The 14,356-nt window shown below is 41.9% G+C and overlaps 1 protein-coding gene across 6 annotated transcripts in view; it reads left to right on the top strand.

Annotated features, from left to right (window-relative positions):
• The window catches only part of PRKCD (protein kinase C delta), a 161,153-nt gene that overhangs the window by 115,030 nt on the left and 31,767 nt on the right, over positions 1 to 14,356 (top strand). For all 6 annotated transcript variants that reach the window (XM_065551276.1, XM_005309327.5, XM_005309328.5 and 3 more), the window contains exons 5-6: positions 13,274 to 13,430; positions 14,038 to 14,069. In XM_065551276.1, coding sequence (XP_065407348.1) covers positions 13,274 to 13,430; positions 14,038 to 14,069 — 189 coding nt within the window. The remainder of the gene's footprint in view (positions 1 to 13,273; positions 13,431 to 14,037; positions 14,070 to 14,356) is intronic.

Here is a 14,356-nt window from a genome sequence, read left to right as displayed (position 1 = left end):
GTTTTAGGCAAGTTGCAGAGTTTCTGTAGCTTAGAGTTCCAGTTATTTCTCTTTACAGACTAGACTCCGGTCTTAGTCTGAACTCAGCCCTTGCCTTTCCCTCAGCTTAGTTCCTTTGTCTCTTCAGGTATTTTCAGCAGTCTTTCTTCTTGGGCAGGAAGGCAATGGAGAAGATCCCTGTTTGCCTTATTCCCCAGCCTTAAATAAAATTTACATAAGGCGTGAATCTTTTGTTTCCTATTCTTGACCTCCCCCTCCTTTTAGTGGAAAATTACTAGAAGTCCAAGATGATGTTTAGTACCAGGTGACAGGACCACCTGACCTAGTAGTGTCACAGCTAGGAGGAAGGCGAGAGATTAGTATCTTCAAAGTCTTATTGTTTCTTCCTAATGGCCCATCAAGACCGATGACCTGTTATTTGGTGGGTGTCTCCCAAATACACACACAGTTGCAATTGTTATATAGTCAATATTCCTAACTTTAGATACAGAAATGATATATGCATACAAATTGGATAATCACAGTCAGTAAATTAAAACCTTTCCGATGATACCTTACAAGATCCATCTTGCATAACATATATCTCAGTTATGCCATATTCATATCATAAGCATATTTCCATAAAGAATATGGGGTGTAACATCACAGTGTTTAATATTGTGATATATATATAATATCCCGTCAAATATATTATTACAGTATAGTTTCTTTGGAATAAATTGCTATTAAAATGGTAAGCAAAGAAGGGCTGCCTTGAGATATAGCAGTAGCACTTAACTCATGTTCCTTTGTTGCAGATTAGGGTCTGACAGGAAGCCTGCTAGATAATTTGGAGACAGAAAGGTCTCCTTCCCAGTCCTTGAAGTTCCTTTCTCAAGGACTCTTTAGAGCCCTGACTTTCAGGTACCTGAACCCAAGGCCCCCAGATTGTCCTGTCCTGAGAATTTCTTCTTGCCTTCCGTATTACCTTTCCTTTAAAGAGAGAATATTGCAGATGGAACTCAGGTGACTTTTTTCATGCCACAGAAAATGGGAATGGGGAGTAAGGCGTGTGACCCCCTCACAATCTATAATGTTATGTACTTTCTCCCCCACCCTCATATTGTGTAATAGGAAATGAAGTGATGCTCCTAAAAAGCAGCTGCAGCTTAATAGTGTGCAGATGCAATACATTTTATGCCTTGCTTGACCTTGTTTATTCAAATGTAGTTAATGACCTTATCCAGTAAGAAAACCCAGCATCACAGTGCATGGTTTAAGACTGAGCCTCACTGTGTGTTTGAGCAGCTTGGAAGCAGTTGGAATATCTTTTTGTTTTGTTTTGTTTTGTTTATTTGTTTCTGGACTTTGAATTACCATGCTGCTCGCTTCAGCTTCTAGGAGAAGGGGTTGGTGAATTATCTTTCTTTTCAGAGTTAAGTTATATCAGAAGGCAAATGCTTCACAAGTTACTTCCAGCAAATTAGCTGGTCCTGTTGGGAGGAGGGAATATGAATTGCTCAAAGATGTGTGTACGCTGCTTTAAATGTAATGTGTCTTCTCTACATGTTGTGTGGGGAGTGTTGATTAACTGAACATGAAATTTTAAGAGGGGGAGATATAATTTAGCTTATTTTTCATTCTAAGAGACAGATGTACAGGTGTTCTGCTAACACCATCTGCATGCTGGGTAGGCTAAATTCCAATACAGTGCAATCTCTGTGGTGCGCAAAGCATGTTTGGCATTCTTGTCTCCTTTTAAAAATATTAATAAATCATAATGACGATAAATTAAAAGTCACAAGATGGCCCTATAATTTGTAAGATGAGAGGGAGAGCAAATTTATCTGCGAACTATGGGGGAGAATAATATCTCTTAAGAGATGCCGTATTCAGTATATTGTGATCTGTCTTGTACTAAACTGAACTTTCAGTTCTCTCCCTCAAATAAATTGGTGGTTTATATACGGGACCATAAATGGACTTCCTGAAAATCATACCTCTGGAAGGTGAGATTTTTTTGAAAATCAAATAAAATATTAAATTTATTTTATTCTGTCATAGACACAAATTACACTGTAGACAATAAGCCAGCAATATACAGTATCAGCTAAGTACCATAAACCACAAGACAGAGGGAACTGAATTTAGTTTTGCCAATGCACAGGAGGTGGATAATGTATTTTCAGATGTTAGGATGCACTGGTTCTCCTTGTGCTTTAAAATAGGGTACCTCTGTTTACAGAGAGCAAGAACTATCAAGCATTTCTGTGCAGACATGTTAACTCTATGAAAACATTTAGGGTGAAGTCTTGGCTCCATTGAAGTCAGTGGCAAAACTCCCTTTGAGATCAATGGGGTCAGGATTTCACCCTTTGAATTCTCCTCACTTCCTACCCCATAGCGCCTTGCTGTGGCAGTAGGTGGGTGGAGTGGGAAGGTGAAAACTTTAATATTGCAACAGTGTTGCCTCTTGCCATTCAACCATTATTCACACGCAAACCATCACAGCTGGAAATCCTGAGTTCCTCCCTTGCCTTGCATCTGATGTAGGTGGTATGTCAGGCAGGAGAATAGCAGCTTGGTGACAGTAGGATTTAGGAATTTCATCCTGCTTCCATTCAAGTCCATGGAAAAATGTCTGTTAACTGTAATGGTGAGGATCAAGCCCTAAGCCACTAAGCTGGTGGGGAGGAAATAGCATGATGAGAAAAGGACTAGTAGCACCTCTCAAGAATGAGCATTAGCAATTTTTTAAATGAGAAGTAAGTTGTCTATTTACTCCTTTTCTCAGTGTGATTCCCCTACCATTTGGGTGTTAAAAACTTGTGCTGGCTGTGGTGTTCAATGCATGGACTGCAGATTTGTCCATTTTAATCTGTCCCCCCGCCCCTTGTTTAAAAGGCAGTTTGCTAAAACACTGGTGTCCTTACTTTGTCTTTTTTCTAAGAGTGCTTCAGCAACATTAACTTTCACCAAAGACCAGGACCTTTAGATCACACTCAAAGGTAGATATAAGTGCAGTATTCCCGTAATACTATGCTGCAGTATCTCAGTCAAAGCAGTGGGATGTCAGCTCAATTCTTGGTGTGGAGTTTATTTATTTATTTATTTATTTAACTCTCACACTCTCTCTCTCTCTCTCTCATATATATCTATAGGGCAAGGTGCCCTGGCAGTCTAAGAAAACAGCTATACAACTAACTCTTTCAGTTACCCTTGCAATGGAAGTGCAGAAACTTCTAAATATATAAGTCCTGTTAAAAGTTTCAGTGGAAAAAAGAGTATTTGATTAGTTACTCGTATAAAAGGTTTTAGCATAACTGCCTAGGGCTGGTGTAGATTTAGATTGAATGTTCTATGCAAGATCACTATCAAGAGGGTACTGCTCATGTTAGTAAACAAATGCAGAATTTTATTGGTATTGAAACCTAAAATATGTCATCAAAGCCAAATGCACAAGTACTCTCAGAACAAACAAGATAAAATAAAATACAGAGAACATTAAAATACATAGAACAAGAATATACATGATGGTGGAAAAGTAAATGTGAACAAAATATACTGTTTTAGCAACAAACATAGTAAACAAAGAAAAATTAAAAATAATCAAGAGTAGCAGATGTATATTTAGATTTATTATTTTATTAAAATGTAGAGTTCTGGAAAGTTTTCCCTTTTAAAGTAGTTTTTGTACAGGTAATTCATTCGTGTGTGTGTGTGTGTAGCATGTGTGTCTGTAACATGCATGCAGACTGTAGGGCCAGGTTGAAGAACTGCTTTCTCTGAGCTGAACGAGCCTGTGCAAGGCAAGAAATCTAGTTTGGGGAAAATGTGTATTGTTGTGCAAAGGTTCTAGATGGACGTTTTTATTGAATTTGGCCCGAAGGGCTTTGTTAACATTCAAACAAACCAATAGCAATGCAATAGAATGTTTAAAGGGACACTGTGAACTTCAGCTTTAGTAAGTTTTAAATTGAAGGTGGTATTATTAACATGGGGGAAAATGTGTTTTCAGTATGTTGTTTTTACATTGGCAGTGCTCCTTTAACTGGTCAGCCATTTACCACAAAACTGGATTTCACCTATCCACACAAATCCACCACTGTGAAACATTTATAGCAAGCTCTCTGTTTTTTTCAAATCCCACAATTTGCTTTCCCATTTCTAAGCTTTCCGGGGGGGTGGGGGGGAAATCCATATTGTATAATGAATAAATTAATCCCTTTAGAGCTCAGCTCTCTGTCTCTCTCTATGAATATTGGTTTGTCAGCTTCTGGCAAAACTTTTTCCTTGGGCATTTGGAAACGAATGGGCTGATTGGGCTGAGATCATGCTCTTGGTATGGGGGTTATTGTCGTGGTTAGGTTAGATCTAGTAATATTGTTTAGGTAGCTCAATAAAATATATTATAGATTGTTAAAAGTATGAAATACTACTCGTTTCAATTACTGTGATTTACCTAGAAGCAGGACTAGGCACTGAAGAATTTAAATAAAAACTATGTTCATATAGATACAGTTCTTCTGGTCTGATAGCAGTGCCATGATTGGGGGCTGATTTTATCCCCTATCTCAATTTATAAATGTTGGGAGTAGGTTTTAGCTATATTAAAAGAGCTGGTTTAAGAAAAGGATCTGAATTTTAAGAAGAGAAAAGGAGATATTTGAATAATAAGTGATTGTTATATATTTTTCATATTTTCATAAAATCATAGAATATCAGGGTTGGAAGGGACCTCAAGAGGTCATCTAGTCCAACCCCCTGCTCAAAGCAGGACCAATTCCCAACTAAATCATCCCAGCCAGGGCTTTGTCAAGCCGGGCCTTAAAAATCTCCAAGGAAGGAGACTCCACCACCTCCCTAGGTAACACATTCCAGTGTTTCACCACCCTCCTAGTGAAATAGTGTTTCCTAATATCCAACCTGGACCTCCCACACTGCAACTTGAGACCATTGCTCCTTGTTCTGTCATCTGCCACCACTGAGAACAGCCGAGCTCCATCCTCTTTGGAACCCCCCTTCAGGTAGTTGAAGGCTGCTATCAAATCCCCCCTCATTCTTCTCTTCTGGAGACTAAACAATCCCAGTTCCCTCAGCCTCTCCTCATAAGTCATGTGCTCCAGACCCCTAATCATTTTTGTTGCCCTCCGCTGGATTCTTTCCAATTTTTCCACATCCTTCTTGTAGTGTGGGGCCCAAAACTGGACACAGTATTCTAGATGAGGCCTCACCAATGTCGAATAAAGGGGAACGATCACGTTCCTCGATCTGCTGGCAATGCCCCTACTTATACATCCCAAAATGCCGTTAGCCTTCTTGGCAACAAGAGCACACTGTTGACTCATATCCAGCTTCTCGTCCACTGCGACCCCTAGGTCCTTTTCTGCAGAACTGCTACCTAGCCATTCGGTCCCTAGTCTGTAGCAGTGCATGGGATTCTTCCGTCCTAAGTGCAGGACTCTGCACTTGTCCTTGTTGAACCTCATCAGGTTTTTTTTGGCCCAATCCTCTAATTTGTCTAGGTCCCTCTGTATCCGATCCCTACCCTCTAGTGTCTCTACCACGTCTCCTAGTTTAGTGTCATCTGCAAACTTGCTGAGAGTGCAGTCCACACCATCCTCCAGATCATTAATAAAGATATTAAACAAAACCGGCTCCAGGACCGACCCTTGGGGCACTCCGCTTGAAACCGGCTGCCAACTAGACATGGAGCCATTGATCACTACCCGTTGAGCCCGACGATCTAGCCAGCTTTCTATCCACCTTACAGTCCATTCATCCAGCCCATACTTCTTTAACTTGGCAGCAAACATAGTAAACAAAGAAAAATTAAAAATAACTTGGTCCTGCTAGTGAAGGCAGGGGCCTGGACTCAATGACCTTTCAAGGTCCCTCCCAGTTCTAGGAGATGGGCTATCTCCATTAATTTCTATTTTCTCATTATTTACTAGGCAGGAAACATTTAGAAAAGCTAAATGTAATGGTGTGTTCTGGGATTAAAATGATTCATTACAAATCTAGATAGTAATTACAATTGTTGTGGGGACTTTTCTGACACCATCAACAGCATAATTGTTGATTGTGCAGTTGGCATGTTTCCATTTCTGAGTGTGTTGAGCATGTATAGCATAAGGATCTTGTCTGTGAAAATCCTGCCAATCTCTGTTGCACTTCCCATGACTTCACGCTTTTGGGGAAGGGCAAAGTTCCCCATGCTTGTGTGTGGCCCCCAACTATTTGGAATTCTGACTCATTTCCACAGCCTGCTCCTCCCAGCCACTACTGCTATCTGAATCTCAGCTCACAAATAAAATCTTTCTTCCCATTTGACCTTATGATAGCTCCGCTTTTTGAAGTGGTTTCTGGCAATATGTACTACAAGGCATTTATATAAAGAATTGTAATGGACTATACTGTAATCTTACTGTAATTCACTTTAGATATCATTTTAAACCAGTCTTAGCTTCTCAGATGCAGTCTAACAGCTGCTGTGCAAACTTCCCTATTTGCTCTGGAGCAGAGGTGAAAATGTTCTTTTCAATAATAGTTTGATATATTGGTTGATTTCGGCCAAAGCAGTGCAGATATGTAATTTAATAAGGCAGTCACTTGTAGAAGCAGGTTGTTCTGGAATACAGATTTTGACATTGATACTGTCTGCAAGGATTCTTAAGATAAAATGGGGATGCAATGGTTAAATACAGTGACTGTTTTACTAGCTTTAAATTATGCTTCCCACTACCTGTATGCACCGACTTCTGAAGCTTAGAGGCCAGCCTAATGCTTTTCTTTGGAGTTCATTGTCAGTTTTACCTCAAGTGGGGGAAACATATTATGATTTTGTCCCATGTACTGATCAGCAGCTGGCTAGGAATTGAGTGCAACAGTATTAGATTGCTACAGTAACTTCAGCATGAAGAGAACTACTTCCCATTTTTATGGTGAACTCTTCTGTTAGGTTCACAGCTTGCAGGTTTTCCTGAAGCTATATTTTCATTCGATTCCCCACCTGAGAAGCTTTAATTTATTATATGTTTTCCATCTGCATTGAGCTAAATTATCAAAATATAGGCCTGAAAAGAGAGGCTGTTGGGGTACAGTTATGCAAGAAACAGCTTTTCTCCCCCTTTGGCTATAATGCTGATTAAATCACTCCCCTGGACAATCTGTTTTATGCATCTGATAATCCAAAATGTTACTAACATTTGGCAGAGTTACTATTATGTTCCTTTCTCCAGCCTACACACTTACACACATTTTTCAGTGTGTGATTTTACTGAAGCATTCAAAGATTTGGTGTCTGTATATATCAAAATACCACTTGCTCAGCAGCATTAAGCAGTGGGGTAATATGGTTTACAAGTGAAATATTGCTGTTGGGGTTAGTCTTGGGTTGGCTATCTCAATAAGATAAGTTGAAACAGCAAAACTGAACTATTTTTAATTTTGTTCCTGGTGTAGAGATGTGATTTACTATGTGTATCATTATCATCATCATCATTATTTAATATTAGAGTATGAGTTCTGGAGTAAGTTCTCCTGTGGGCTAAGATCAAACATCAGTAGTTTTAAGCCAATGGCTCCCAAATTTTTCAGGAAACTCTATTTGCATTTAGCAGCACCAGCCATTGACGTCTTCTCACAGTTAATTGTCTCTTCCTCGCCTTACCTCATAAAACTGGGTCTGTCCTTTATTCTAAGATTTCATGGATCACTGGTTCTTTCTTCCCATTCCAGTGAAACCAGAAAACCAGTTGAGGGTGCTCTTAAATCCTGACATATGATTGATTGCATGCCAAGCTTGGTTGTAGATGTGAATGCAGTTATTAGGCAGGGATACAGCACCTGGACTCAGGACAGTGACTGCACCACAACTAAAGGTGGGGCAGAATTTGTGTGGGCTTACCCAAAGAAAGACAGCTCTGCTTTGTGGTTGGGGGGTGGGGGAAGAAAGGAAAAAGGTCAGAAAGTGCTGCAAAAGGTGGTTGGTGGTCAACTTTGACACACACACACACACACACACACACACACACACACACACACACACACACACACACACACACACACACACACACACACACACGAATGGGCATAAAGGTAGGAAACCTGGGTGGATCAAGTCTCTATGTGAAAGCAGCAAGGCAAGGAAATTTTAACTGTTTCATGGCTATGTGCTGCTTGCTGCTCATGTGCCTATACCTTTGCTGGAAAGGGGACAGGCAGAGGCAGGGCAGCCCCAAGGGAGCCCATGGACTGGAAGGAAACCCAAGACAGCCAGTATTGCAGCAGGGGTAGGGGAGCTCACACGTACGTGGACTGCTACTTCCCTTGGTGTGTTTAATAACCCACGGCAGCGTCATGGACTAAGGGAGGCAAATGATCATAGGAAAGTGTCCACGCACTCAGGTGAGCAGGCTGTGTGCATTAATGGGATGGTCAGCTAAGATGTGCAGCAAATGGTCAGTGACATTGTTTCTGAGGTTTTCTCCACAGCATTACGCTTCAAAGGGTGCAAGGGTCACCTAAAAAAACCATGATGTTTTCTTCCACCTAACACAAGGGATGGCTGATCCCCGGGGTTAGTGTAATAACCACACAGGTTGGGGAAATGGGTGGCAGAGGTGGTATCCGGCCTTCCAGCCTGGCAAAGGGTGGCAGTTGCAGGGGCCACAGCCAGGTGCAGGGACGGTGCTCAACCGGTCACTCAGTGAGTTCACCTAAGGGGAACAGGAGTCAGCCGATTGGGTTATTAAATACTCTGGGCCCAGGAGTGGAAGGTTGAGAAGCCTGGGCAGACCCACCTAGGGGTGGCACCTTCAGTGGGGATCACTGACAGTATTACACAGCTGATGCAAGCTAATTTGCATTTACAACAGCAGCTTCAGGCAGCCAGATGTGAGGGGTCTGCACAGGGTGACAGGGTGGGCCCAGCATGGGTTCAAGTTTCAGCAGCAGGACAAGGAAGGGGCACATGGCAACCCATCGGTCATCAGGGCATGTAACCGCAGGGGACAGGGTAGACACTCCTGGGGGGCATCCGGGGGAGCAGAGCTCTGCAGTACGGTTATGCCGGGGTAGCTTACCCGATGGGCATTCACCTACTCAGTGCAACTAAATATAGAATCCTCACAGGTAATTTGTGCATGTAATATCCCTATGGCACGGGAAGGGGTTCACAGACAGTAAACATGGACAAGGCAAGCAAAACAGTGAACTGTCCAAGAGGCCAAAGATGCCTAGAACATGAAAAAATTGGGAGGCTGCCCTCGTCGTCTAGGCGGGTGTTATGGTACAGGCCTACCCAGACAGCAGCCCGGCCTTTGTTAATTATATGAACATAATTAGGCGGGCACCCAATATGTTCAGGGGCATGTCATAAGAAGGTTCCATTAAGGGCAGCAACACAAACTGGAATAAGGTGGCATCACACACTGTGGTTCAAGGGCATAACACCAAGGGCGCCAGCGGTTTGTTCATACTGCAACAAGCCCAAAAAGGGCTCCGGGCATGTAATAGTATTTGCTGGGCATTTAATAATGGTGGTTATTTAAGACGCTACCACCGGCAATTTTATTTCAAGGCTATGCCCATCGGCTGTTCAGAATCCTGTGCAGCTTTTCAGAAATGTAGTGCAATGTTGCACAATTTTTGTTTGCAGGGCGAGCTGGGTCAAATGAGTGTTTTCACCTGTTGGACACATTTCAGGCCCTGGCTAAATAGTTGGGGAAACCCCTAGCGAAGGACAAAACAGACGGCCCCTTTCACGACATTAACCTACCTGGGCTTTGAGCTGAACTTTGCTTGCAGGGTTGTTGCCCCGGGGTGGGCTTTTTGAGCCCAGCTGGCAGTGGCAATGGCTGGCATAGCCAGACCACACAATTACAGATGTAGGTGTGGAAAAGTTTTCTAAGTCAATTTAAGGGGGTATCATTGTGGAGGTACAAATGGTTATTAATTTGGGTCTAATATACGGGTGTGCTGTTGGTGTGACAACATGGCAGTGGTACAGGTTATCAGTTGCCAAACTTCCAGATCACACAGGATTGGAAAGTTGGTAAGGGCATTTGTTCTCCAATGCTTAACTTCAACATCTGTTTTTTCTTCCAAGCATGTGCCGGGCATGGATAATGGCATAGCAGATGCCTTGTCTCATTTCCAGTTTGCTATGGGTTCTCTGCAACCTCGGAATGTCATGTGGCTGGCGAAATGCAGATTTTTTTTTTTTGTCTCCAGCTTTCAAGTTGTTTGTTTTGTTTTCTTTTAAGGAGTCTTGTCAATACAAGGATCCAGAGAATGGGTCGCCTATGCGGCCCTCCGTTAAGGGCAGTTGCTGCAGTACCAGGTCAAGGACAATGCAGTTGCTGGTGTCCCTTGACGATCACACATGGAAAAGTGGGTTCTTTCTCCCCAGTAGGGCTGCTAGCCAAGAGGCCATTTGCGGATGTCTGGGAACCCGGCGGAGTTGGGTGGGGGGAGGCAGCCAAGCAAATGGCTGGCACCTCCTTGTGGCGGATGTTCAGTGCAGGTACTCCATAGGGAGGGCAGCCAGTGACCAGATAAATGGCCTGGTAAAGGACTTAAAAGGAGGTACTAGATAAAGAAACATAATGGGGGAGGGGGTTCAGGGACTCCCATGACCGGTACGGCAGAGAGCCAACCCCTCCTCCATTCTCATAGCCCTCCTTAAGCTTCTTGCGAGGCTGGTGGATGGTAAGGTCCAAGCCATGGGTCGGCTGGGGGACCTGGATGGAAACAAAGGGGGGCTGGTGGAAGCCTCGGAGAATTGATTTGAATAAACATGGATTTGCCTGCACTGTACACTTTATCTGCCGGGTAGTCCCAGACATCTATATAATAAAGTTGCGGCCTGATTAAAACCCATAACAAGTCTCCTGTCCTTGCGGTATACACAGACAACAACTCTCCCAAGTTCTGTCATTTGTTGATTCCTTTTTAAGTGTGGTGGGGACAGCCATCTGATCTAATGGCAAAAGCAACGTCATGCTAGAAGGAGAATACGTACTTCACCATGTTTGAGAAATGCTATCATCATAGGTCATGGTTTGGAGTATTCATAGATTTGTTATTTTGTCAATTCTGGCTGTAAAATTTTATTTTCCAATAGCTCTGTTTACTCCTCAATTCAGTTTCATTAATGGGGCTGAAGGTAAATTTAGGATAACCACCACCAAGAGGCTGCATACAGTGTGTGTTCAAACGGTACCTCAGAATGGAAAATAAAACTATCACTCAGATCAGTGGACATGTCTGAAACAGAAATCCATGGGAAAGTAGGAGAATGTGAAGGTTGTTTGATGCAGTAAGTTTGAATATCATAGTAGTATTCTAATACATAGAATATTTGAGTATTTGTTGATAGAGGGGCCAACTTGGCTCCAACTGAAGACTTTGGCAAAACACCCTTTGACTTCCAGGAGAGCATGCTTCAAGGCAGGCTGCTAACTGCGGTGCTGTATTATCACAGTGCTGAAATCGACTTAGACTACATCTGTACCGCAGGCGAGGGGTGCTCATACTCATACATACTCATGCTAGCTCTCATCAGAGTTAGTGCACAAAAATAGAAGGATAGATGTGGTAGCATGGGTAGTAGCAGCAATGGCAAGGGCTAGTCATGCTGAGTATGTACCCATGGGGTTCAGGCAGCTAGCCTGTGCACCACTGCCTGTGCTACTGTGGCTACACTACTATTTTTAGCATGCTAGCTCAGATGACAGCTGTCACAAGTGTGTCTACTTGACTAGGGAATCGGACACCTAGCTCATGGTGTAGACGTAGCCTTAGGCATATTAAAAAATAATTATGCTTACAAGGGATATGGTTCTTACCCCTGTCTGTTCCTACCTGACTTTCTCCTCCCTCCATCACCATGGAATTCTCTACATCCCAAACTACAACCTCTCACTACTATAAATTTTTCAGCCACCCCAGACAAAGAGCAGTGGATGAGCATTTCTGAATGCATTGAACAACTGATCAGTTCTCCATAGTTGACTTGTGCTTTTCCTTAACTGGCTAGATGGGGTCATTCTTGAGCAGCATTTCCTTATCCCCTGCCCTGCAAAAAAACACATCTCCTTTTCTGGGGCTGAGTGCACTGCTATACCAGTGATTCCAGTCTTTTTTTTACTTTCTCTTAACCACTTTAAAATATCTCAGTTAGGACCATCCCATTCCAATATCTTTTCTTGCCTTTACATTTTGAAAAAAAAAGTTGGTTGAATGTGAACAAGTGTCACTGAAGGGATTAATAAGAGAATCACTTTACTTGGAATTCTGTATCTCCTTAATGAAAATGAAAGATTAGTAATAAGGTCGCTCCAAGACCTGTATGATCCACTTATTTTAGCAACTTGGGATTTTGTGTCATACTCCTCACCAAGGTAGTGTAGGATCCTTGTCTCAAAGCTGCACCATAGGGTTGTCTCCTCTGGGGCAACTGTAGAAGTATTGAAAAATATATCATGTTTATTAAAAGAGGGAATATTGGCAGCGTCTGAGAAGCTCACTTCCTCTTATGTGTTTCTGAAGCTGCACGGGCCCTGGTTTCTCCCCCGCCCCTCTTCCTCTGTTAACTTGAAACATCAGCATGGCCTGTTTTTGGTTCAGCTTGTCTTACATCATTTCACTTTCATTTCATTTAAATTATGCAGCAGTTTTTGTTCAAGAAAATGCCATTGAATGCACTCAGTACTAGGAAAAGTGTTTAAGGTTACTGCTTAAATTTTAAAAAAGCTTGACATTGACGAGGAAAGAGTATTGAACATAGACCTTCTTTTACACATAACTTTTATAATATGTCTGGGTCTAAAACCTGATAAGGATAATTTTGTCATTTCATAGTGCTGTGTGTGTGTGTGTGTAAGGGTACATCTACACTACAGGGGGGAGTCGATTTGAGATATGCAAATTCAGCTACGTGAATAGCGTAGCTGAATTCGATGTATCGCAGCCGACTTACCCCGCTGTGAGGACGGCGGCAAAATCGACTTCTGCGGCTTCCTGTCGACAGCGCTTACTCCCACCTCCGCTGGTGGAGTAAGAGCGTCAATTCGGGGATCGATTGTCGCGTCCCCATGGGGACGCAATAAATCGATCCCCGAGAGGTCGATTTCTACCCGCCGATTCAGGCGGGTAGTGTAGACCTAGCCTAAGAGAGAGAACTAAACATATATATCTAAATTAGAAGACTAAATTATAACTTTTGGGAAGGTGGTATTACAACTTGGTATCATTTTAAAACAGTTTCTTTCTTTATTTTTCTCCCCAGATTGCAAGCAGTCAATGAGGGAAGATGAGGGGATTGTGACTATGAATAGGAGAGGAGCTATCAAGCAAGCCAAAATCCATTACATCAAAAATCATGAATTTATTGCCACCTTCTTTGGACAGCCCACATTTTGCTCTGTCTGTAAAGACTTTGTCTGGTAAGAAGGAAACAATATATGTAAGCTCAGGTTTATTCTTGGGAGTGAAATGATTAAAAAACAACTAGCTTCAGATGTACTGAGAAATGAGGGGAAATGTTGTAAATCACTCTGTAGCCCTTGATGTTACATGTTATGTATCACATTGGATGAGAACAATATATTATGTTATGTAGTACTGTAGCACTTAGAAGCCCAACTCATACATTTTTCCCACATTATGCCATAGTAATAATTTAAGTATGGATCCTGAGCCCACTGAAGTAATTGGCAAAACTTCCATCAACTTCAGTGGGAGCAAAATCTGGCCCTTAACTGGCAAAACCTTCTCAAAGGAATATGTCTGATAATTGCCTTGGGTATAAGGCAGTGATGTTCAAACCTTTTATGGACGTTTTCTTAGAGAAGAAGAAGCAGGAATCTTTTACATGCTTCATTGAGAAACGTTTATAATAGCAGGACCTAGACTGATAGAATCAGCATAAATATTGTGATTTAAACCTTGAATCTCGGGCATGTGAAAGCAACTAAAAAAAATCTGTTTTGAACAAGACAAATATCTAGAGCTACACTTTGTGATTTTCTTTTTGTATTGTTTATTTTTCAGGGGACTTAACAAGCAGGGATACAAATGTAGACGTGAGTTGACTCTATGCATTTTGTAACTATGACAAACTTTTTAATATTACTCTGTAGATGGGTATATGTAACATGGATAATATACTGTGTAAACATTTATCATACAAAGTGTATAATCACTTTCTCAATGATACGGATGTTAATTATAACGTGTTAAGTGCTAACATAGGGCTCTGTAGTTGGATGTCAAATGATTGACCTTTCCATCATAGAGCCTTGAGTAATAAGGTTAATGGGCCAAATTCTCTGCTGGTGTAAATGGGTGAAATGTCATTGAAGATGACAGC

This window comes from Chrysemys picta, chromosome 7 (assembly GCF_011386835.1).
Source record: "Chrysemys picta bellii isolate R12L10 chromosome 7, ASM1138683v2, whole genome shotgun sequence".
NCBI lineage: Eukaryota > Metazoa > Chordata > Testudines > Emydidae > Chrysemys > Chrysemys picta.
This window is presented reverse-complemented; position numbering and strand designations above follow the sequence as displayed.